At 42.6% G+C, this 27,090-nt stretch overlaps 1 protein-coding gene across 2 annotated transcripts in view; it reads right to left on the bottom strand.

Moving 5' to 3' along the window:
- The window catches only part of Ano2 (anoctamin 2), a 355,142-nt gene that overhangs the window by 205,834 nt on the left and 122,218 nt on the right, over window positions 1–27,090 (bottom strand). For both annotated transcript variants that reach the window (XM_048787661.1, XM_048787662.1), the window contains 3 exons: window positions 17,419–17,474; window positions 16,060–16,101; window positions 7,480–7,544 (listed from right to left, as the gene is read on the bottom strand). In XM_048787661.1, the coding sequence (XP_048643618.1) occupies window positions 7,480–7,544; window positions 16,060–16,101; window positions 17,419–17,474 (163 nt within the window). The remainder of the gene's footprint in view (window positions 1–7,479; window positions 7,545–16,059; window positions 16,102–17,418; window positions 17,475–27,090) is intronic.

The raw sequence follows: 27,090 nt of genomic DNA, 5'->3' as shown, positions 1-27,090 counted from the left end.
TTCTGTCCATGTTAAGCTGGACCGGTGGCAAGGTAGAACATCATGGCAGCTGGAAGGCAAAGGGAGAGAGCAAGAAGAGGCTGGGGTCCCAATAACCCCATGCAATGGCACATCTTCCAATGACCTAACTTCTCCCCACTAAGTCCTACCTCTTCAAGTTTCCACCATCTCCCAGATCGACTAAATGCATTTTGAATCATGAGGTAGACATGAGTTCTTGGGATCTAGTGATGGAATGCTATGGTTCAGAAGTGTCCCCCAAAGGCCCATGTGTTAAAGGCTTGATTGCCAACCTGTGACACTATTGGAACATGGAAGAAACTCTAAGAGGTGGAGCCTAGAGGGATGTAGTTAGGTCATTGGATGTGCCCTTGAAGGGCCTACTGGAATAGCAGCCCCTTCTGTCTCCTCCTGTGCTTCTCAGCCACCTAGAGATAAACAAGCCTCCTCTATCCTACCATGGTGTTCTGTGCAGCCTCAGATCCAAAGCAATAAGGCATGCCAAATGAACTGAAGCTTCTGAAATAATGAGTCAAAATTAAAAATTCTCCCTTTATCTCAGGCATGCTGTCACAGTGATGGGAAGCTGACTAGGGTATTCCTGTTCTGTGTGGCTCCAGGAAGCAGGAGTAGAACCAAGAAAGGAAGGCAATCAGCAAAGTTCTCATTCTCTCCATGACCTCCTAGTGGCTAGATGTGTCCAACAGAGAAACAGCTGTCCATGAAATAAGGTTCTATTACAAGGAAAAAAATCAAGCAGAAACTGGGGAAAGTATCCACCATTCCTTCATTCCAGAGCTGGGCACTGAACTTTCTGACCTATAAAGTTTTACCCACTTTTATGATGCCATGGTTTGTTCCTAGGGGTTCTGGATAACTGAACGTTCATTGCACCCAAAGGCCAAAGTCTATAACTTGTCAATTTTTTGAGATTAACATCAGCTTCTCATTGTCTCTGGGAAATAGGACATGAGTCAAGGAGGCAATGAGCTGATGACTCAGATGGCTCCTTCTTTCTAGATCTGCCCATGGAATGCTGGGTGGCTATGGGGAACGTGCATAGCCTGTTGGTGCCTTGGAATACAATATCTATACCATGTGGCTGACGTTACAGGAAGGAAGGTTAAAAGTTTGATCTAAAACAGGAGCCCCATCTATGGAAGGCTGTTGTGAGGCTGAGAAGGCCACCTTCAGAAGCCTTTGGCTTAAAGCTGGGAGCCTCATACCCCACTCCTGTGTCCATTGATCAACAAAACCATCAACAGCCTTCCCTGTGAAAGGGTACAAACTGGAGTCAGTGGAGGAAATGGGGAAAAGGCTACTTTGCTAGACATTTTTACACTTAGATTTAGCTTGCAGCCTAACTTGCATCCTGAGCTATAAAATGGACCTGAATATAGCAGCACAGAACATTCTCATCCTTGTTTCTGCCTCATATCGACCAGCTGTTGCTTTACTCTGTCTGTTCTGCTTTCATAGCCTCAGAGAGATATTCTTCAGGCTCATGAGTTATTATTTCTTCCCAGTCTGCAAGACATTTCCCAGGTAAATCCAACCCTCAAATGCAAAGACCAATCAAAAGCCACAGTGCTGATTCATGTAGTCACTCTTTAGCTGCCTCTTGAGGATCCAGCTTCCCTTCCTTCCAAGCCTGGACTCCCTGCTAGCTCACAGGACAGAGCAAGGGTCATGGGACATGGAGGCACAGAATCCTTACAAAAGAACCCTGCATGTCAAATACCTGAGCTAACCATTCCCAATCAACAGAAAAGTTGGATCTGGTTTGGGGGTCGACATGATTTTTTTGCCCTCTTTATTAAGCTAAACAAATCCACATAAAGGCACATATGGTGGACAACCAGAGAAATGAAAAGTTGTGCTGCAATTGTGTATTCTGAATCAAAATGCATTCTGTCATATATACATAATTAGAATAAATAAGTATTATTTTAGAAAGGGTAATTCAGAGTGGCAATTAAGGCACACTCTTTAACTTCAGTCCTACAGAAAGTGATATTTCTGAATCAAGTGCCACCTCTGCCAGGAAGTCTTACCTTATTCTGCTAGAAACAAATACTCTTCATCTGTGACTCCATAATATTACACTTGTCCATTATTACAGTCCTTATTGTCTTCGCTTCATCCAGTCTTGCACATAGTTGTCTCCCTACATAACTGCTAGATCTTAAAAACCATAGGCTCCACCTTAACCAATTATGTACCTTCCATATTTCTGAGCAAAGGTATTTGCTCATTGTAAGCATCAGTATTTGTTTATTGCATTAACCTGAATTACCTTTCTAAATCCCAAGGATGGATCCAGGAGAAGACCGCAGGGCTCAGGAAATAATTAATCATGGCTCAATCAACATTTTTCTCTCTGAATTCCCTCCCCCAAATCAGCTATGGCCTGTCCTTCCTAAGAAAGACTGGCAGGAAATCTCCTGGGGAAAATGGCCTCCCCTGTCTCCTTGTTGAAGAGATTTGGATGGGTCACATTTCAGGAGGGTGGATGTGGGCCCAGAGACCAGGAGCGATGGATCAATTCACACAGCATGCGGAAGGCAATCTTGGAGAATACTGGCAAAAACAATGACCTGTGTCTGGCAATAGAAGGGAGAGCCAATTCCCATGAGGCCAGGGTTCTGGAAGGTTCTCCAGAGCAAAGCTGGAGAGGGATGGAATTTTAAGATGGTGGAGACCAGTAACAAAATGGGTACAGGGGACCACCCAAAGTCTCTTGAAATAATCCCTCCCCATAGATATCACATGGAGCCTGCTCCATGTTCCAAGGCTTCAAGCTGAGACATTTCTAAGAGACTTCAGGACTGCCACATGGATGTGGCATGTGCTTCATTCCTGAAACCTGGTTTTAACTGCAGGAAACTTCACTCATGAACCAAGCATCCCTAAAGGTGGGAATGAGCAAGGGTCAGTATCCTCTCCAGACTATAATCCTGGCTGGGTATAGTGAATGCTCCCCCTGCGTTATCCCCTTGGTGAATTGTCCTAAATAAACAGGTTGAGATCCTATAAAGCCTAGCAGACTTTCAGAACCCACTCTTTCCCACCTGTCACAAGCAGGCAGTGTCAGCTGCTTAAAAATAAAATTGAAAAGTTTTGGATTTGGGGGTGTTTTTGTTTGTGAGGTTGTTGGTTTTGTGCAGCAACAGAACCCAGGGGCACTTTACCACTGAGCTATATCTCCAGTCCTTTTTATATTTTGTTTTGAGAAAGGGTCTCACTAAGTTGCTAAGTTGCTGAGGCTGGCCTTGAAATTGTAATCCTCCTGCCTCAGCCTCCTGAGTTGTTCAAATTTCAGGCATGTGCCACCATACATGGCAAATATTTTTTTAAAAAAGTTTTATATATCAGTTTCAGCAAACTATAGTCAGGAGCTAAGTCAAACTCAGAAGATAAAGTCTATTATTTTGTCTCATCCATAACAAAACCTGTAAGCTAAGAAAAATCAGCCTTTGAGCAGACACTAATTTTAGTGAAAAGATAAGTCATGGCACTGAGAAATATTTAAATCAGACTTGTATAAACCTCAGGTTCCCCCAAGTTCTCCCAGAAAATAAAAGGCTCTCACAGCATCAGCCAGACAGAAACTCACTCTGCTACCTATGAAGACTCTCTATCCTCTCTGAGGGACTGGAAGAGCCATTTCCCTCCATTTCCCTATATTCTTATTTACAAACTGTTTCTTCCAGGGCACAAGTACTACAGGCTGAAAGCTCCCAGAGGGATCTTCTGAGTTGGGTTGCATTCATACACCTGGGTCCCTGCTAGATCCCTCCCTAGGAAACTCTCAGGCAACTCTCTCACACACACGTGTGTGTGTGCGTGCACATGTACACATACACATACATACACACACACACACACACACACAAACACTGGGCCAACGCCTAGAGACCCTAAAGTTTCTAGAGAAAAGACAGGATACACACTGGAGAGCCCTGTTGGGCTGGGTGAGACTCATCAGCAGTCTCACAGTGCAGCCTGCTGGGCAGGAATGATGGTGCACCTAGGAGAGGCAGGGGTGAGGGGTGCAGGGAAGGGCATCTTGCCTCCCTTCTGTTGACCTTCATCATCCAGAAATGAAGCCCCAAAGCCCAAGATTCAAGGTTAGTCTTTAAGGCCTACAGAAGCTGAAGGATAGCTAGTCCTGGGGCTGAGAACATGCAGACAGACCTCCTACCCGCCAAAGGTGTCAACTGCTCTTGCAAGAGTTTTATTTTTTAATTTAAATATTTTTAAAAATTAATTTATTTATTTGTTCTAATTTGTTATACATGACAGCAGAATGCATTTCAATTCACAATATACAAATGGAGCACAATTTTTCATTTCTCTGGTTGTACACAAAGTAGAGTCACATACATATACCTAGGGTAATGATGTCCATCTCATTCCACCATCTTTCCTACCTTCATGTGCCCTCCCTTTCCCTCCTTCCCCTTTGCCCTATCCAAAGTTCCTCCATTCTTCCCATGCTCCCACACCAACCCCAATTATGGATCAGCATCCACTTATCAAAGAAAACATTCAACCTTTGGTTTTTTGGGATTGGCTCACTTCACTTAGCATGAATTCTCCGACTGCATCCATTTATCTGCAAATGCCATGATTTTATTCTCTTTTAATGCTGAGTATTATCCCATTGTATATGTATATATACCACACATCTCCCTCCAGTCAGAATAGCAGTTATTAATAATACAAGCAGCAATAAGTATTGGCAAGAATGTGGAGGAAAAGGCACACTCTTACATTGCTGATAGGACTGCAAATTGGTGCAACCAATCTGGAAAGCAGTACAGAGATTCCTTAGAAAATTTGGAAGGGAACTACCATTTGTTCCAACTATCCCACACCTCAGTTTAATGGATAAAGAGTTTTAAAATGTGCCAAGCAACTATCACAGGGGAGGAGCACTAGGGCTTCAGAGAAGAAACACTATCTCAATGCTAAAATAAGGAACAGAGTGCCCCAGGGAATGGGTGGGAAATACCGTGGCCAGACATTTGCATGAATATCATATTCAACTGTCTAAGATTTCCCCTGCTTCTGTCCATCTTTCAAAAGGGACCACATGAATGCAACTTCTACATGGGCACAAATCACAATAGTAAGTAGCGATGGAGTAAAATAGACACAAGGAGGAGCTCCTGGTGGCCCAGAGGAGGAGCTGCAGACTGGGCTCTGTGCGCTGAGCAAGTCCTCCCAGATGGTGGTGGGAAAGGAGGAAGAGGAGAGGCAGGAGAAAGAAACAGTGTGCAGCAAGACTTGGAGTCAGATTAGGGAGTGAGAAGAGAAAGAGAGGGAATCACTAAGGTCCTGAAGCCACCGTGATGATGCAGAGGAGGGAGAAGAGGCCTTCAACAGAATCAGAAAAGGCAAGAGGGGGTCATTTGGGGGGCAGAAAGGAAAATGATGAATCCCATCTGGAGCTGTTCCCCACATGCTCCACCTGTTTTCCCTTTACTTATGAGGACTCTGGGCACCTGCTGGTAACGTTCCCAGCTCAGTTTACCCTCCTATGTCCCTATAGCCCCTGCTGTTTCCCTCTCCCTCATACCTTCCCTAATGCCATCACTTCTTGTTCCAGTAGCTCCTTCAGGTCAGAAAGTTCCCTATGTGACGGGGTAGACCACAACAACCTGTCCTATTAAGCACCCCCATACATACTACCCAGTATTCAGTCCTCATTTCCTGCCCAACCAGGCTCAGCCTTCCCTTCCTTGCCCAGCCGCCCACTGGCCCCGCCCAGGGGCTGTGTGAGCACCTCAGCATCTGATCTACGAGGCCCTGTGGACAGCCTCCAGCTCCACTCCAGCTCTCTGTGCCCCGTATAGACAGATCTGAGCTCTCCAAACCTATCAGGCCCCAGAGCAGGGCTCTGCTCCAAGGTCAATTCTTCCCTAGCAGGTGAGGCTGCTTTGGTGGCCAAAACTGAATGCATACTGGAACCATTCCTCATTTAGCTGGCAGGCAATTCACCTGAAATCTCTGGGGGGAAAATAGGGCTCTCTGGTAGAGAGAATTTTTATTTTTTTATTCATATATTTAAAGAAGGAATGGGTAGTGGACAAAACAGGTGACAGAGGTGGGTGGCCACTTGAGACCCAGAGGAATAGATCAAAGCCTACCAAGAATGAAGGAAGCTGCCTTGGTGTGGCCCCAAAAACATTCTAGGTGGCCCATGTAGCAAAAAGGCAGCCAGGGAACAAACCTGCTGGGTGAGGAGCCTCAGGCACAGACACCCCACACCCTTGCTCTCAGACCCAAACACTGCATTAAAAGTCTTCAGCTGGAACAAACACCTGCTTTTCCCAGTTCCCTGGGAGGGCCACCACATCTTAGCGTAGGAGGCGAGCCTGCCCAAACTCTGGCCCCGGTGCTGCTTTCTTCGTCCAAGAAGCTGGAATTCCTCCCTTTGGACTCAGTCCTCCTGGAGGCTGCCCTCTCACAATTCCAGCCCAGGGCAATCAGCCAGGAATTCTTTCAGTATTTGCAGACTGCCTAATTAGATTATTAAAAGAGCCACAAGTGACTACGTGGCAGAGAGGCCACTATGTCAATCATGAGACATCCTCCTGTAAGCTCAGTCTGCCATCTTTTCCAAATTAGCCTGTTCACCAAGCTACCTCATAGTTTCCTCAACTCAACCTCCCAATTTTTGGCCATGACAACCCTGAAGACCAAAGAAGGAACGTGGCTGATCCAAAAAAACACAGCACATAGTGGCCAGATCTAGACTAGAATCCAGGTTTCCAGACTCTCTGCCCAGCACCTCCCAACTTCCCAGTGTTGCCACCCAATATTCCAGCTAGGGAAGATTGTGACCTCTAGGAGAATATTGGATTTTTTAGGATAGGAGACCCTACTACATTCTAGTAAGTTCTTTCGAAGGAATTTTCATCAATATGCAAGAGAAGCTAGGGCTATCTCCAAGGTGCCAGCAAAAGGACATCATTCTGGGGAAACAGTGAAGGGATAGATTTCAGGATCCAGTCTTTCCTCCCTTCTAGAGAAACTATAAAAATCACACAATCCCTGTCCAACCAGGCATCTTATTCCCATTGACCTTCCAGATCTTCCCTTCCCTTAGACAATGCTGTGACCACTTGGGCATCATCCAAGGTTCTGCTTTGCTCAAGTATTTCCCTAAAACAAGTTTAAGGAAAAAAAATAAGAGAGACAGCTCTTCCACTCTCAAAGAGGAGGCAGGAAAAGACACACAATGTTGAGAATCTCAAGACAGAAGTCATGAGATGACAATCAATTGTATCTTGTACTGAACAGTCTCCATTTCCTATCCATGAGACACAGAGAAGAGGATCATACACCCTAGAAACGCAGACATCCTCCATTTGAACAACAACAGACTCCCAGGGACTCAAGTGGTTAACAAGCTGTATTTCAGGATTTGCATCTTGAACATCCTCTCAAAAGTCTCCTTCTACAACTTACCTGATGAGGTCAATTGGCTGAAACTTATAAAACACTCCATAGCGAGCCCACTCCTGATATAGCAGCTGAAAAGAAAAATAGGGAGACAAATTAGGGGTAAAGGCAGGTAACAGTTCATCTTATTTTGTTCATCCTAGCAAGTCAAAATTTGTCCCCAAAGCCCAACTTTGAAAAGGCTCATGAACCATCTACAAGGGAGATGTTCAAAGATAGAAGACTAGAGAGATGTCTCCTTCTTCTTCAAATAATAGAAGTTATTTTTATCACACTCAGGGTCAGTCCTGTACCTAATAAGTATAACCTTTCCTTCTTGATTCCCTTGTCTTGCCTAGTCCAGCAAAAATGAGCCCTGGAATTTATTATTCACTCATTTGACCAGTACTCGTTGAACATTTCCTATATCCTAGGCTCTGCATCAAGGAACTCACACCTGGTGTGGAGAAAGAAATATAAATACATAACATATAAAATTTACAAACACAATAAGAAATAAATCAAGGTAAGGTGTTATGTTAAGGAGGGAGAGGATGCTATTTGAAGTAGGATGGCCAAAGGAGACCTCTCTGAGAAGGTGACATTTGAGCTGAGACCAGAAGAAAATTGGGGAGTGTTCTAGGGAGAACACTCCTCCTATACACATCCCCTGAAGCAAACATATATGGTATATCCTAGGAAAAACAAGAAAACTATGTGTAGGGCAAAAAGAGCACAGGGAGGATAATGGGATATAATATCAGGGGGGCCAGATCATTCCAGAGGATGGTAGGCTATGCTAAAATCTCTGGACTCTGAAGGAAATCACTGAGAAATTTGTAGCTGAAAGGAGAAACAATCTGAGTTAGGTTGTAGAAGGTTCACTTCGGCTGCTGTAAAGAGAAGTAAGAGTGAACAGAGGAGTAGGATGCTATTGGAATGGTCTGGGTGAAGTATGATGGCTGGAACCACAGGGGTGGTAGGAGACATAATGAAAAGTAATTGATACTGCTGATCAATTTACTGTTGGATTGCATGTGAGAAAATAAGAACTTGGCCTGAGTGTTTGAGTAATATTGATGACATTTACTGAAATGGGAAGACTGTGAGGAAACCAGATTAAGAGAAGCAGACCTAAGAGTCCACTTTGGGATGACTTAATTTGAGATGCTCTTTAGTCATCCACATGGGAATGCTGACTAAGCAGCTGGGTTTAAAAATCTGGAGTACAAAGGGGAGTTCAGCCTGGAGATGCAAATTTGGGAGTTATTGGAGAAGAGATGATATGTAAAGTCATTACACTCTGGACATAATCACCAAAGAAGAAATAATAAATAGAAAAGAGGCCTGATGTCTAGAACCTGGGCACTAGAACATTTTGAGGACAAATAGATGATAAAGAAACAGCAAACAGACAGAAGGAGCAGCTGACAGTGTGGAAGAAGAGCAAAAGAATGTGGGTCCCTGGAAAACAAGAGAAGAAATGATTTCCAAGAGAAGAAAATGACAAAATGTGTCAAATGCTGCTGATGGGACAGGTCCAATGAGAGTAAAGAAGTGGCCATTGGATTCAGCAACTTGACAGTCACTGATGACTTTGATATGAGAGGTCGGGATGAAACTTCATTGCAACATACACAAGATGCTAAGAAGAAAGATACCACAATCAACACCTCAGGCCATGCTATCTTGTGAGAATTATGTAGCAACTTTGGCAAAAGTCCCGGTGGACAAAATCTGTATATCATAAATAAATCCAATATTTTAGATTCAAATATCTGGTCCGCAAACTTCACAAGCAATCATCCACTGATAAATAATTTAGTAATGGACTACTAGACTTAATTTAGATATCCATGCTGAATCGGTACTCAACAATTATAGACTTATTATAATAAGTCTATAATTGACAGACTTACAATACAGATGTTATGTTGTTGTGTTTCTTAGGCTCCTAACGCATCATCCTTTCTTACACATTATACAGGATTCACAAGGAAGTCTTTCTAGGAGAACCTACTTTAGTCAGATATTTTGGATATCCAGCTTACAGGAAGCCATCATCTTCACTTAAGAATATATAAAGATAAGATATTAAAACTGAAATAAGAATGTCACTCCTACTTAATGGATATACAATTTTATTGTCATAATATCTCCCAGAAACTGTGAAATACAACCAAAAACCACTCAGATTGTGATGAGGCAAACTACACTCACAGTTGCATTTGCAAAGGAGGAAACTCAGACACATAGAAAGTGTGCTGGCAGAATAAGATCTGAATTTATGGGTACTGATTCTGCTCATTCCAAAGTGGTGCCTCCTAACCCACTCTTATGGATATCAATATGCCTTCCCCCATATTTCAAAAATTATGTTATTAGTGCAGTATAGTCACACATAATATTGGGGTTCATTTTGACAATCATACATGCATGGATTATAATTTGCTCCACTTCAGTTCCCAGCACCTCTTCTTTCCCTTCCTTCCTCTCTCTGATTCCTTCCTCTACTCTACTGATTTTTCTTCTATTTATTCATAGTTTTTAAATGGGTGTTTTACAGATATGCCCAAAGGTGAAGTTCACTGTGGTATATTCATATCTGTATATAATTTGGTCAATTTCATGCCTCAGTTCTTCCATCATCCTGTTCCCTCTTTCTTCCCCTTTATCCCCTCTCTCTATTGCACTGATCTCCCTTCTACCTTCATGGGATATCCCAATTCTTTCCTCTTGTTTTCTTCTAGCTTCTGCATAAGAGAAAAAAAACATTCGACCCTTGACTTTCTAAGTCAGGTTTATTTCCCTTAGCATGATATACACCAGTGCCATCCATTAACCATTTGCTTGGGCTCTGACCTCTCCTATGAAAACTCTAAATGCTATAACTGCATTCTTCTTTAGGGCTGGCTGAGTAAAACCCCATTGTGTATATAAACTACATTTTCTTTATCCATTCATTTGCTGACAGGCACCTGGGCTGTTTTCATAACTTGACTATTGTGAATTGCACTGCTACAAACATTGATGTACCTGCATCACTATAGTATGCTTCTCTGATACTCAACAAAGGTGCCAAACATGTACTTTGGAAAAAAAGCCTTTTAAACAAATGGTCCTGGGGAAACTGGATATCCATATATAAAAGAATGTAACTATATCCCTATGTTTCACTCTGCACAAAATTCAACTCAAAGTGGACCTAGAAATTAGACCAGAAACTTGGCAACTGCTAGAAGAAAACAGTTAACACCAGCATATTGGCACAGACACAAATTTCTTTAACAAGACCCCTAAAGCTCAAGAAGTAAAATCAAGAATCAATAGGTAGGACAACATCAAATTTAAAAGCTTCTACACAGCAAAGGAAACAATTAAGAGCATGAAGAGAGAGCCTACAGCACAGGAAAACATCTTTTCCCACTGCTGCTCTGACAGGGTATTAATATCCAGAATATATAAAGAACTCAAAAAACCTAACATCAAACAAACAAAAGACAACCCAGTCAATAAATGGACAAAAGAACTAAACAGATACCTCTCAAAGAAGGAATACAAATGGCCCACAAATATATGAAAAAATATGCAACATCCCTGCAATCAAGGAAATGCAAATCAAAACCACATTGAGATTTCATCTCACTCCAGTTAGAATGGTAATTATCAAGAACATAAATAATAATAAATGTTGTCAAGGATGTAGGGGGAAAAATACACTCATACATGCAAATTGGAGGGCAGTATAAAGATTCCTCAAAATACGAGGAATGGAACCATGATATGACCCATCAATCCCACTCCTTGGTATTTATTCTAAAGAGCTAAAATCGGCATTCCCCCATCTTCAGTACTTCTACTGCCCTGGGTTTTGATTTTCTCTCCCATATGCAAACCATGGCTTCTCCAGCACCTTGTTATCACAGTGACATTTTTTGTGGCCCAAAGGGAGGCCAGCCTACGTCAGGAGATAATTGGCAAGAACCCCCACGAGGACTGTGGATGTCACTGCCTGCCTCATAGTTCTTAACCTTAGAGCAAATTCCTACCCAATTACATGGCCAGCCAAAACCTGAGCCTGAGTATGCCCATTTGTCACTACATTGCAGGAAAAAACTAAAAATGATCCAAGAAACAAGACTGGCCCAATCATCTCCAGCCCAAACTGAGAAGCAAACTCGGAAGCTTCCCCAGCTTGGATTCTGTACCTGTTCTATGAAACCTCCAAAGTCCCTATAGTCAGTGTAGTAGCCACTAAACACAAAGCTATACCTGCAGCTGTGGGTTTAAGCAACGATGAGCCAAGAAGACTGCTTGACTTGATACAGAAGGGCTAGATGGCTATAGAGGAGAAAATCATTTGGCAGTCCCTGAGAAAGCTCGCTAGAGCTGTGTACAGAGCACTAAATCAGGGAGCTGGTGCAATAGTCATGCCTGGACGTTCTCGTGGACCTGACCAGGCCAGACCACACACCCTCTGTCACTTGCAGAGGAGCCAGAAAGCGGGTAGAGAAGGCTTCAGACTCTTCCCCCACCTCTAAGAATTTTCAGTCACACATAATTAAGACAGAGTGGATCATGATACACTCCAGACTCCAGGGTCCCAGAAGAGACTAGCCGTCAGGGTGAAGGGAGGCATGCTCTGGAGTCTCTGCCCCATGAGTGTGATTAAAGTGCAGGGGGACAACTATGGTAACTTACAACAGTCCCTTTCAACAACTTGCAGGCTCTAGAACTTTCCAGCATAGCTCTTAGCAAATGTACTTTCTCCCTAATGTTACACCACATCTTCTCTTCAACAACTGGCCAATATTCCAAATAAATCAAAAAGAGGCTACAAGTCCTTCCAGTGAGTGTCACATTGTCGAGGCCCCGGATGTAATTCCAGGCATGTCTGTCTGACCTCAAGCCTTTATGGCAGGAAACAACAACCCCCGCAAGGCCTGTCCCATCTGACAGATCAAAGCATATAAGCAGCAAGTTTGGCTCCCTGGGGGATCATATTTAACAATGGGTCATTGACTTAAGTATTTCTTAAGACTATAAAGGAACTCAGGTGTTAAAACCCTTTGCAAAAACCCTTTACAATGATAGAGAACAGCATCGTGTTTAGGAATCACGATTCCCTCTGCAGCCACAAGCTCCTCAAAAACTAGAGCTAGCACAGTGGTGCACCCCTGTAATCCCAGGAACTCTGGAGGCTGAGGCAGGAGGATCACAAGTTCCAGGACAATCTTGCAACATAGCAAGATCTCCAAGAACTAAGCAAGCTCCTGTTTCAAAACATTTTTAAAAGGATTAGATATATAGCTCAGTGGTAAAAACACCCCTGGTCTCAATGCCCAGAGAAAGAGAAACTGGGGTAAGATGGGCAGAAAGATATCAGCTATAGGTACCTCAGAAACATCCATGGGACAGAGGTGGGCCTGAATGAAAGAGATTTGGATTCTATTCCCAGATCCTGCAGTGGCCTGTTTAAACATTTGACAACTGACATCAATTTATCTAGGTCTTGACTTCTCTATATAGTAAAACCAAAGTTGTGCAGCATGGTAAGTTATTTCTCATGTGAACCACTGAGGGAAAACACCTGCCTTAGGGCTGAGGCTGTGGCTCAGTGGCAGAGCGCTTGCCTAGCTCACATGAGGCACTGGGTTCGATCCTCAGTACCACATAAAAATAAATAAAATAAAGGTATTGTATCCATCTACAACTAAAAAAAAAGAAACCAATATTTAAAAATGAAAAGAAAAGAAGGACTGACTCTTTTCACACCTTTTCAGCAGGTTACTTACTAACTCTCCACTAGAGAAGCCTGCTACCTGCAAAGGCTAGAAACCTAGAACCAAGGATTTTTAGAAAGTTCTAAAGAAAGTCAATCACATTCCAGTTGTGGATGAGGAAGCCACAGGGAGCCATCAGAGGCAAGGCACTCCTCAGAAGATGGTGGAAGTCACTTCTTTGGGGTCCTTCAGAAAAGTAGGCCTCTTTGGCAGATGTAGAACTAAGCAGATGCTGGAAGCCAGGTGGCATCCACCTGACCCCAAGTGCTCCCTCTCTTGCTACTCTGGCTTCTAAGAAGGCAGGAAACCCTTTTTCTCCAGAGGGAGAGAGAGCCTCTTCTTAATTACTTTCCAGGAGGAGTGAGGGAGACTTCTAGTCCCTACCTGGAGCTGAGTCATGAGTCTGCACAGCTTCATAGGCAAGCTGGAGGGGAAGGAGACTGCCATCCTCCAGGGCCTCCAGGCTTGCCTAGAGTCTCACTGAAACAAGCCTGGGCCTTGGGGAGATCATGGAAGCCACCACAAATTGCAAGGAGAGAGTGAAGAAAAAGGCTCAGGCACTGTCAGTGTTGGAAGTTTGAGATACAATTACAAATTATCCCTAAAGTCCCCAGAGAGGCCATCCTACATCTACAAATGTAGGGACCCTTCTCTTGAACCTAACCAAAATACTTCCTGCAGCCCTCTCAAAGAAGACTTAACTATTATAATGTCAAAAACAAAACTAGCAAATATGCTATATGTATTCCGAAGGTTTTGCCCTTTCTTCTTAAGATACAATGTAGGTACTATTCATATCAACGTCCACATGACTGAAGAATAGTGATTGGGATTTGGACAACAGGTTTTAGTTTTGACTTCACAATCATTTACGAACATTGCAACCAGTCCTCTGTCCTGGCTAGGCATCAGTTTCCCAACTCAGATGGACAGGAAAAAAGCTCTCGTTCTCCCTCATGGCTTCTCTTATCCCCCATCATGACAAAGCTCACTTCCTAAACCATGCCCTGAGCAAAGAAAGATCACTAGCTCTGTCCAGCAAATCCAAGGAAAAGCTACAAAATAAGGTCCTTGTCTTTCAAAGACACTTGTTCACCTTCAAGGAGCATCCTTCTGACCTCAGCTTTGAGAATTTTCCAAGATGCAACTCCATCCTGGCAGGTCCTTCACTATATCTCAGCTCTGACATACTCTATCAAATAGGGGCATGCACCAACATCATTATATTAGCCTAAGCAAAATGTTTTTTTTAAAAGGAAAATATTTTGTTAAAAGGAATTATTGTTGCTGTTTTAACAATAACATCATTCCAAATACAAAAAAAATACACATATATTTTGGATGATTTACAATTTGCTTCTGTCCACTAGTGCAGATAACAGAGGGGTATCTGATTTCTCTGATGAGTTACTGTGTATTCCTGGTCTCTGCAGTGTTCCTGGACGGGCTGGGATCACCACCACCCAGCAGGAGATTTCTTAGACAGGCAGTGGGTGGTGATTGCCATTTAAAGGGGAGAGACATGAAATTAGAGTGTGGGAGGACAGAAAATGGTTGGGTGAGAGAGGTGAGATGTGGGGAGAAATGCTTCCTCCTTTTCCTTTAAATCTGATGCGAGACTTTTCAGGAAATTAAACACCGAGACTATTAGCATCAGATAGAAAACAGATGAGGTTAAGACATCGAAATACTACAGCAGATTCCCTGGGCAGGCAGAGAGGAGACATGTGTAAGCAATCACAGCAGTATTTCTGGAAAAGACCTTTTATGTTTTTAATACTTAACACTTCATAACAGGGACTAATAGGCAGGATAAAAAGAAGACTGCTCAAAAGGCAACTTGGGGGATGAATGGTTTTCCAGACAACAGAGCTGGGGGAGGGAAACTTCTTGAGCTTCAGTTCCTCGTCCCTCCCACGGGCGCCCACCCTCCTCTGCTCACTCAAGCTGCTGAAGGCTGGGCGGGAGGATGGCACGAGGAGCTCACAGATGTGTCCCCATTAAAGAGGCTGGACCACTCTTTTGAGTGCTGGGCCATGGCTGAGGAGGAGGTACAGCCATGACCCCAGAGAAACAGCAAACAAAATCAACAGATCTAGGTGGGGGTCTAAGGAGAGGGCTGCACAGTCAGGAGCTGTGACTGCCATTGGAGGGACATCTAAAGGGACCACTGCTGTCCCCTAAATGTAACCTCTAATTCCTAGATTCTTGGCATATGAAGTGTGATGAGCCACCTCCTCTCTCCACTTTCTCATCTATAATTGGGAAGTAGGTATATTCCACTTACCTACCTAGAGGAAGAGAACAACAAAGATCACCAATCCCCTCTCCAATAAAAAGAAAAAGCAACCAAAATGATACGGATAATCATGCATTTTTGGTAGGGACACTGGATTTAAGGGACAATGGTGTTCTGAATTTCCTCTGTGTTGTGTGATCCTGGGCAAAGTACTCAGCTTGTGTCTCGGTTTCTGCATCTGTAAATTAAGGAATCTGGACTGTCACTGTTTCTCCACGGGTGCTCTATTGTCACTGGAGAGTGAGATAAGGGCCTGGTGGGGGACTGCTGGATATATTTCAGGAATGTTGGCATCTCTGGCCGCCCAGGCACTAAATGCCAGGTGTGTCCCTTTAACACAAACAGTTGTGATGATGCGCTGAAGTGTACCTCACATTTCCTAATGCCTGGTGGCCGGTGGCTATGGAAAAACTGTTGACAATAGATAAATGGGTAAAGAAAACATGTAGGACACTTGTAGCCAGTTCCTTACCCGTCTGTAGTTTTACGTGACCAATGCACCCCGGCAGCACAAAGTAGACTTACCTTTCTGTCATTCATGTCATCCCCTGGACTATCATATTCACCCTGTAGGAGAGAAAAAGGGATGCCAGATAAACCAATGGAATTGTCAAAAACAGATGCCAAATGAGAGCAAGTTTTCTTTTTTTTTTTTTCCATTTTCTAATATCATCTCTTTCTTTCATTTCTATTTAGAGAAGGTCAAAAACCTGGCACAGTAAGGAGCTGATGTTCCATTTTCTTAGTCACCAACACTTGAAATGTTTACCCTCATAACATCACACGTGAAGATGATCCCTCTCTATGCTTCAGAGGTGAACCATGATGCAATACAATGATATTTTTGAATGAATATCTTGCCTTGCAGATATTCACCCACTACTTCTATAAGTGGTTTTCAACTTGTGGATGACTACTTCGGTGAAGCCAGGAAATATTTAGCTCCAGGGCCAATTGTAATCTGCATTTGCAAGGCTCTGTATAAGCAACAAAGTTGGATAACAAATCTAGACCACATTTTCTCAATAATATGGATAATGTTCTACCTCCAGTTCTCACCCAATGCTCCACCCACACATTCAGAGACTCAAACAATCCTGTCTCCTCTATCAGTCCCCTCTTCCTACACCTACCCACAGCAAAAGCGATGGCAGGGACTGTGCCTATAGAGGGGTCAGCACATCATGTAAAAGCCACCTGGGCATGACATGCTCACCCTTGTCCACAACAGGCAGATCTTAGCTTTGTATACAACACAGCAAAGATGTCGGGAAGAAGGTCCCCATCTGAGAACGTCTTGTCTGACCATCTCATTTGGCACCATATCTCAGTAGTCTCACATGGATGGCACTACTATATGACAGATGCTAAAGACATGACCAATCAGATGGTCAGTGAAGCCAGAAGGCATTTAGTCAAAGGCCACTCAAGTTCTTCATGAATTGTCTTCAAAAATATCATTGTGTTGCAACATTAAGATGTTCATAACATCATTCCCACCAAGGACAGTCAGTGATAGTCCAGTGACAGGCATCAAGTCTCCATTCATGCCCATTCACCCACCTCCATCAGTATCTCCTCCCTTTAATCATCTAGGTGCTGTACCTGTATTTTCACACTTTTACCAAAACCAAAGGCAGAGAGTTAGGGAAAGCTCAAACAAAAACCAGTTCCTTTTCCATCTAGAGTCATCATGGGAGAGATAGGTTAAGACCATGGACAAAACCAAACTGGGCATCACTGTCAGCATGAGTGATCCAGAAGCAGCCAAATTGTTTCAATGCCTCTCCTGCCTTGCCTTGCAGATGTTCACCCACTACTTTTATAAGTGGTTTTCAACTTGTAGAAGACTAGAGAGAGAATGTGGATATACATGGTACTCACATCATGAAGCGGGTAGGCAGCCTCATAGATATTGTTTGCTATCAGGGAGTTAATACCTACAGCAGAAAGGAACAGAAAGAAGATGAGAATAGTAACTCTAGGGCAGGGGTTCTCACCTTACCTCCCCACACTTTTTTTTTATAAATATTAAACCTTCACGTGTCTCCCAGCCAAGAGTCACCGCATTCTCCTCTACATCCTTCCCAATCTAGAAGTTTTGTCAAGCTTAAGTTTTTAGTATAAGAATAATGTTTTTCAGTTCCCAAATACTAAGTCCTGTTTTAAAATCAAATACACTATCTCAAACTTCATATTCCTCCTGTCCTCAAAGATTCAGATCACTCTAGTCCAAGAAACCTCTACTTCCACCAGTACCACCACAACCATATCATCAGCTGGGAATATGTGTTCAGAGACAGCAGAGGTGTGGTTAAAAGGATTACTATAATTATGATCAAAAGAGGATATGTCAGAGTCTCATCCACACCTTACCTGAGCTCACATTTCTGGCACCTTCCTGTTCCTTCACAGGGCAGTGTTCATATACTGCCTGTGACTGACCTGCCCACCCAGATCATGACATCCCTGAGGTCAGGGGAAGTAGGACAGTGGTTCTAGGGAGCCCTGGGAGTCCCTAAGACCCTTTCAGGGGATTTATGAAGTCAAAACTATTTTTGTAATAGTACTAAGACAATATTTGCTTTTTACTCTCTTATTCTCTCACAAGAGATACCACCCACCCATGGCTCAAGGAATGGACGCATATATAGTCTTGTGCTTTAGAAAATTCTCAGTTTTAACTTCTAACACAATAAATGTTCAACCACAGAACTCACCTAAATAAAAGTTCCCTGGGTTTCCCCAGTAATATTTAAAAGTGTAAAGGTGCCCTGAGATCACAAAGTTTGAAACCTACACCAGGGATTCAGTTTTGAATTCCAACAGTGTCTCATACTACCTTCACATAATAGATGCTACTGAACAAAAATGTCTTGTCCCTCTAACTTCAGCTTCAGCTCAACATAATGTCATTGTTACTTGCTTGTTTCATTCTTGGTTTTATTCAGAGACTATCTGTATGTTCTACCTGAGTCAGGATAGGCTGTGCTGGGTCACTGGCTTCCAGATGGGAGGGATCATGCCTCACCAACACACAGTGCCAGGGATCTCACCATACAAGATCCACATTTGCTCATGGAGAGGGAGGAGAAGGAGGAAGTTCCCGGTACACAGGGATTCCCCTTGTCTTGCACACATTCCTTCCAGAGAGACTGTAGACAGTAGTAAGATGAGGAGATAATTGATTTTGGAGGGAAAGACACATGATATACAAATGCTAAGCATTTGCAAGGCTCTGGATAAGCAACAAAGTTGGATAACAAATCTAGACAACATTTACTCATTAATATGGATAATGTTCTACCTCCCGTACTCACCTAACACTCCACCCACACATTCAGAGACCCAAACAATCCTATCTCCTCTATCAGTCCCCTCTTCCTCAAATTTTGCCTAGATTCACCACAGTTCTAGGATGTAGGATGTCACAATGACGATGCCACAGGCCCCACATAGGAGTGGAGGCCTATGGGAGGCTGCAGGGGACACTCAGTGGCTGGCCACTTTTCCCATGAGTTGAAAGCTGAGTGCTTGGGTGCTGCTGTGTCACCAAAGAGCCAGCAGTCCTTTTCTGATTTTAAGTTTCCTCTTTGGCAAGAACATAAAATATGCAAAATAATGTTGGGAGGTGAGAGGACTAAAGGGTGAGTAAAGGGAGTACAGATGGGGGGTGCCTGGGAGGTTGGCTGAGCTGCAGGTTTTTTTTTTTTTTAACTCACAAGACTACAATTTCACTCAGAACATCATTAATCAGTTCAAGAGCTCTAACCACAGCAATGTGAAGCCACCCTACAATAATCAAAGGGAGGAGTCCCAAGTTGGGAGGGGGTTCAGAGGAAGGGGGGTAGTTCAAAGCTCCAAGACTGCTGCCGACATGGATAGAGGCTGAAGCATCACAGGCAAGTTGGGCCCCAGCTAGACTGCACCCCACGAACTAACCATCCAGTCCCTGAACTCATACCCTATGGTTGCCATGGCAGCTCTGTATACCATAAAGACAGTCCCAAGACTGCATGGAAGAAGTTAAACAGGTGTTTCACCTTACTTAACTCTTCTGCTTATTCTCAGCTTTTCTTAGCACAGTAGCCAAATGTCTGTAAGCATTAGATTGACAACCTGAATTCCTGGGTCCAGCTGCCACAGCCTCAGAAAGATCTCAGATCCTTGGGAGTCTAATGCTATATACCTAAACCCCCATCTCAAATAAGGCTCCTATATGCAATACAGCCTAAAGCAGGTAGCTGGATTCACTTCTAGGATATCATTTGCTTGCTATTGTATCGCCAAAAAATCCTACATGGTACCTGGGTCAGAGAGAGCATTTTTCCTTCACTCACATCCCTCAAAGCACTTAGCTCACTGCTGGGAACACAGACAGGATGACCGTCAAGAGTCACCAGCCCTTTGGCTATGGTTTTTGTATCTCTTCTTGTTTATCAAGGGCACTGCCCTCCTCACTACTTTGTTTGGCATCCTATGCTGATGAGGAAACATTAGACTCCAGTTGATTAGTCTGCCTCCTAAGACAGGAAGTCCAGACAAATGGTCCTTTGCCTTGGAGCAAAGGTTCAAGTTACGAAATCTGAGTTGTCCAAACTCTGAAATCCAGGGCCTCAAATGATGTAAATGAATGTCTCTCTCACCCGTGGCTGTGAACCTCCAGCATGAGACCTAGGTGGTTTCGTATGGGTGCTCCCCATCAATGACTGCTGGGGGAAGGGAGGGGAGACTACATGAAAGAAAGGGGGAGGAGGGGGAGAGTTGAAAAACAACTACTCATCCACAGCTTCATTCTAGTAGAGATTGCTTTGGCCTCTTGCTTCACTCTCAGACTTCAGAAACCAAGATTCTACCCCCAAACAAGCATGGAAATCAGTTTGAAAGGAGAAGAAAATAATCAAACGTTTTTTAAAAAAAGAGTCCTTGCTTTGAAAATTGAAATTCTGATTTTTTTTTCCTTTCTTTTCAGCAAAAATGGGTTAATTGGTTCCATCATGTGCTATTCTTATGGCCATAATGGCAACGCTTTCTTCTTCAGGATAACGTCTATATTCTTTGCTCCCTGCTCTAGACCCTGAAAGAGAGAGAGAGAGAGAGAGAGAGAAAGAAAGAAAAGAGACCTAAGCTTTTGTTCTATTACTCCCAGAATAATGGGGGCCATGAAGCCATGAACAAGAAGAAAGGGTATAAGGACATTTTCCTTTCCCCCCTGTCCCCCAAAAGAAGCAGTGCCTTGACTCAAAGTATAACCTCTGAGGGACCCTTGCTGATTCCCAAGGTCTCCATGCCCATCTCTCCTTCAAATCTCCAGGTACTTCACACCTGTTGCTTCAAACTCTAACCCCCAAAGAAAAGAAACTGTACTTCTTTATTGGCCAGCAATAAAACATACCTCTAGATGGCCTGATCTAACCTGGCCCAGCATCATTGTCTACATCCAGAGGCAGCAGGGCCAAGAAACATGACCTTGGTAGGCTCAGACCCAGACACTGGTCCCTGAAAACACATACTCATCATCCCAAACCCAAAGCCTAGCATTCGGCTTCAGCGACATCTCTGTTTCCTGGACACAAAGGAACCACCAAAGCACAGGGGTTAATGGTCTGCCTCCCAAAGTGAGTCTCATTAAATCTGTAAGTGCTGCTGGGTGACAGGGACTACAGCTCTACTCCCTGCAGGCCAAACTCAAAGGAAACTTTCATCCACTGGGACAGGCACTTAGAGGAATGGTGCCTTACTCCTGAAAACCCATTTGGTTTTGATTCCCCCCAGAACAGGGCCCAGTCCTCCCGGCATTCCGCTTTCATCCCGGCACTCCAGCCGGACGTAAATCTAAACCAGAGCCCCCAGACGGTGCATTTAACAGAGACTATATTTACCCATCACCAAATTGTCTTGACGTGTGCTTAATTACTTAAATGCCTTTAATCCCAAGCCTTTTCTTCTAACAAAATAGAAACCAGTTCAGCTGGATGAATGATAAACCAGATGTTTACAACACACAACATGGTCTGGCTTCGGTCAAAATAATTAAGACATCGTCTCCTGAGTGGGAGGGGGGATGCCCAAAGCATACATTTGTTTAAATGCTCTGACACCACAATGTCCATGAAAATGTAGCCCCATCAATCTGTAATTTTCTGTCCATGAAAAGGCAATAATAACTTCCATATGAAGGAACAAGAAAGGTGTTTGTCCTCATCTGATATGGTCAAGGAGGCTTGGGTTTCTTTCCATGGCAAAGCACGCTTTAAAGTCATTTGATGATGGAGTAAACTTCCAGGGCCCTAAAGGCTGACCTTAGGAAACGTGACATTGATTAAGAAGGCATCACAGGGCTAGACCAAGTTTACGATCACTCACACACGTCCACCACCAGGCAGAACCCAAATTGCAAATATTTTAGTCTCTGAACAATGTGTGTGCTTTAGCCCATAATCCCTCCCTTCCAGGGGGTGAATAAGGAGAAGTTGAACTGTCCCTCCAGAGGGTTGTGGAAGACACCTAAAAAATTAAAATGTAGATCATCACCAAACACCAGTTCACCCCACCTTTTCAAGGTCAGCTCCACTTGCTTTATCTTTGTATACTAATTTTAACATCCTCATCCCCAAGAGAGGAAGGAAGGAGGGGAGGGAGGGAAGGAGACAGGGAGGGAGGGAGGCATTGAAGAGTCTTAGCTGCTAGTGGCTACAACATTAAAAGGGACTAAATGCTATATGTTCATATAGCAAATTTTAGAAAAGCAACAGCAAAAACTAAACCTTTACAAACAGACTTGGTTATCCTTAGTACTTCAGAAAATGAATGGTCAGATTCCCAAGAGGCAGAGCACTTTGCAATATTTTTTAAATTCCCATATGTAAGTAGGTCAAGCAGCCTGCAACTGCCCACCCTATCTGCATTTTTATGTTTATCTTTTTCTTTAGCTAACTTTAGAATTCCTAAGAATCACCTGGGTAGATGGTTCAGGACCTGAGGATCTTGCTTCTGCACATTCTGATTAGCACATCTGGCATGAAGTCCCAGCAGCCGAGGCTTTAACCAGTGCACCAGGTAATTCTAATGCCAATTGAGTGCAACCACACCTCAGCAATGTAACCTATGGTCAGATTATAGAGGATCTATACAGGAGTACAAAGTTTTCTTCCAACCATCCTCACTAACTCATCTGAATCCTCACTTGCATTTTTCCTCCCACTGTAATTGTCTACTCCATCCTCTCTGAGGTCTGAGGATATCATTTGACCCCAGGTCCAGGGCATAGCCTGGAATCTGCTCTCTGTGAACTTACAGAAAAGTGAGTTCACTGGTTTCTTGGACTCATATGTAAAGGAGGTCACCTTACTCCTCTGAATCACATGGTTTAGGAAATATCAGAGCTAGAAAGGAACTTCAAGAACATCGAGAAGCCCCCATTATTTGATGGGGAGAGAAACAGGTCCAGAGAGAGCATGTGACTTGGAACTGGCACCCACTTCTCTAGCCTCACCAGGTGTGTGCCTACCATCCATTTCCCCTTCTAGGCCTGCCCTCTCCATCTTACATGAGTGGGCTCCCATGGTCTGTGGCTTCCTCCTGTGTTCAGCAGGTCAAGGGGAGAGAGTATTTAGACCCCTGGATTCTGCCCAATCACCTACACAGGGCCAGTCCTCTACCTAGTTCCCTCTTTCCATGTCCACTGACCTCTCCTTATGGTCCTAGGGATGGTGAGAGGTCTGCTACTATCAACTCTAGATTAGTACACTGTTCCTGAGATTCCTCAACTCCATGCCTAGATCTTTGAAAATGATCTCTATATGTGCCTGCCTTGAATTATCCTGAGTGTACTATTTGCTACTGTTGGAATCCTAACTGACTCTTTGGAATTGCTACCATTAGATCTTCTGTCTTATTTGCTGTTCTTGCACATCTCTCTCTTTCTAGGCACCATGTGGCTTATGTCCCCTTCTCAAATATTTATATCATCTGGAAAGCCTTCTCTGACTACGCTATTTTTTTCAAATTTTTTTGGTACTATAGGTATTGAACCTAGAGGCACTTAACCACTGAGCATATCCCCACACTTTTTATTTTTTATTTTGAGACAGGATCTCACTAAATTGCTCAAGCCCTCGCTAAGTTGCTGAGGCTGGCTTTGAACTTGCAATCCTTCTACCTCAGCCTCCTGAGCCACTGGGATTACAGGTATGCACCACTATACCCAGCTAACTACACTAATTACAATACTCTCCACTCCCATTTCCTCTCTAGCTCCTTTCCTTGCTTTATTTTTTCCCTTCTATTATAAATCCCTACCTGACATATTATCCTTCTTATTTTGGGGTTTATTTTCTGTCTCCCATCACTAGACTACAAGCCCCATGACAACAAGGATTTTTGTCTAACAAACTTCTCTATTTCCCAGTTCTAAAATAGGAATAACACAGTAGATGCTTGATAAATAGTTATTGGATGAATCAATGGGCATTACACTGGGAAGAGTTCAGTTTCCATCTCCTCTGGGAAATCTTTCCCGATAACTTCATCGATTTGCCAACTGATTAACTTACAGAGCACTGAAAAAGAGCCAAGAAACCCAGGTTCAAAATCTTGTTCTAAATATCCCACTGCGGGCATGCCAGTTAATCCCTCTGTTGTGAAATTAGTTAACATCTGTTGAGCCTACTTTGCATGGTAAATTAAAAGATCAAATGAGATAATGAGTCTGAAAGTGCTTTGAAAAACACACAACCATATGCAAGCAAGGATTCATTATTTTGAAACAGAAATATCTTATTTGTAGAGAAATCTCTTACCTGGTTATCTAAGTTCTCATAACAGAACACCCAGGAGCAAGAGAAAATATCTGTAAACAGCCAATACAGATTTCATGAAACCTGCTCTCCCTAATGTTAAATGTACCTTAACCACAGGAGAATCCTCAGACCCTCCCTCAATGCATTTTCACTCTCTTTACCCAAAATTCTAATTAGCATGTTTTCCTGCTTCTCAAACTGCAAAGCAAAACCAAAATAGCAAAGCCTTAGGAGAGAGGTTCCCAGAGTCAAGAATTGAAGAAATCAGAGCAGCATAGGGCAGTTAATTCTAATGACACTCTGATAATTCCTGAGGAAACATTTAAAAATATTTGTTCTCATCAATGCTGCTGAATTATCCAGAAAAGTTTACATATGCACTTATACAGAGAATATATTTAGACATATTCAACATAGAAAGCAGGGACTTTTGAGATAGATTCTGGAAGAATTTCTATACAAGAAGATGTTACTGCAACTAGGAAAAATTACAACACTGACCATATTCCCCTTTCTCTTTAGGTTGGGGTTAAATTTTCAGCTCAACTACAGAAACTCAAGGACCTTATGGTTTGAATATTTTTATTCTATTTTTTCCTCCTAGTTTTGACATTCTATTTCAATTTGTGTTTTTCCTGGTTCCTGTTTTCTTTAATTTATTATTTATATTAGGCTGTTTTATTGTTTTCCTTGTAAGCCATCTCAGAAATTTTGTGGAACAAGGCAGAAATATAAATAAATCAGTACCTACAACTTGTATGTAGTTGGAAGCTTTGCAAAAGTAGACATTCAATAAATACATACTGTCTACAAAGGAAAAAAAGTGATGATACTAAACAAAAATATTGCTGAATTCTTATTATCTTCACTATCCTTTCCATTTTCTAATTTTTGAATTAGATATAATGTGAAAGAATAAATTTTTGTAGGTTTGTCACAAAAATAATAAGCAATGGTGAGGGAATTTATGGAAATAACTGTAATCACAAGTACAATCCGACCTCTTTTCTCTTCATGACACAATAGGGCTCTGGAGGAATTTAACACAACTGTAGCCATTTGTGCTTCTGTTCTCCCCTTATAAACCAGAAAGAAGGGCAATAAATTCTAAAAGATCCATATTGTGGATCTTGTTCCTCATTGTTTCTGATCTTCTAAGAAAGACTGACATGTTAGCCAAAGAGCTTATAGGGACCTTGACTTTTATAGGAGGAGGTCAAACCACTTGAAAACTGGTCTTTGGGGTTCTCTGCTGAAAAGTGGAGTTCAGTCATGTGCCCCTTGTTACAAAACTCTTAAGCAGCTACTGTGGAATTAATAGAATTTTAAAGACTTGATCTAAGGCAACCCCTAGTTGATAGCATCCCAAAGTAGTGGAAACAGGGAAATAGGATTGGAGCAAGGATATCCAAGTTCTAGATCTACTTTTGGTGACTGTGACTCAATATTTGACCCTGAACGAGTTACCTCTTCTCTTTGTGTCCATTCACAGTTAGAGATGATAATTCCTGACATATCTACTTTCCCTAGGAGCAATGAAACTAATATTAGATAATTTCTGTTGATATTTAGAAGCATACATGGAAGTTAATTGCTTCCTGATCTGTGACTCCATTCCACTTTACATGTCTATTATACCACCTGCCACATTATCTAATAATTACCTGTATGCAAGTCTGTCTGCATGGCTACACTAAGGGTCCCTCAAGGGTAGAAAATAGTCAAATTCATCTTGGCATCCCTGGGATTCTGTAACATCATTTGACACATAGCAGGTACTCAATAAATGTTTTTCAATGTCAAAAAGGAAATTAACAAATTGTGAACACTACTCAACAATGACAAAATCCTAATGATGTTTGACTTTGAGACAAAAAAAAAAAAGCTTCAGATCCTCAAAGGAAAAATACAACCTTCAAAATTAGAGCTAAGGGCTTCCAGGGACTTTGTGACAACCTACAGATTGTCCCCCCAAATAAACTTTAGTTTTTAAGGACTTTCCAGTATACAAAACAAACAGCTGTCTGTTTAATCTTTAAAAAAAACTCTGCAAGAGAGACATTATTTCTATTTTTCATAAAAGAAAGCTGAGTTGCAGAGAAGTTAAATCAGTTGTCCATGAACACACATAGTCAGAAATTTACAACAACTGATGTGGGACTAGCAGGTTTAGCATTTTTTAACTAATTAGCTAAATTGAATCAACTAAATAGAATGTGCAAAGCAGATATCTAGGTGCATTAGTGCATAAAAGATGATTCAGACACATCTCTTGGACTTAGTGTCTTGGGAGTCAAAGCCATTGACATAAATAATGAGCAAGAAAGAGACTGTGTTTGATGGAAATTCCAGTTAGAAGCCATTAAGGGAGAATCACTGGGTCAGTGACTTGTTCTGGGGATGGACAAGAATGAGACTGGGGAGGATGGGTAGGATATTCAGGTAAAGGAAACAGAAGGAGCAAAAATGGAGAGGTCAGTAGTCACATTAACAGGAAAAGAAGTAGGGAAAAAAGAGAGAAAGAAAATATATCAGACAGCAGTGAACATATTGACTTTGAAGTTCTAGTGAACATCTAAATGGAGGTGTCCACTCAGCCACTGGAAATGCTGGTCTGGAATTGGTGAGAGAATCAGGAATAAAAATACATGGTTGCAAGTTCTCTGTATGGTAGGGGGGAGAGAGAGAGAGAGAGAGAGAAGAGAAGAGAAGAGAAGAGAAGAGAAGAGAAGAGAAGAGAAGAGAAGAGAAGAGA

Source organism: Marmota marmota, unplaced genomic scaffold (genome assembly GCF_001458135.2).
Source record: "Marmota marmota marmota unplaced genomic scaffold, marMar, whole genome shotgun sequence".
Lineage (NCBI taxonomy): Eukaryota > Metazoa > Chordata > Mammalia > Rodentia > Sciuridae > Marmota > Marmota marmota.
Note: the sequence above shows the minus strand (reverse complement) of the source record. Positions and strands in the feature narration are given on the sequence as shown.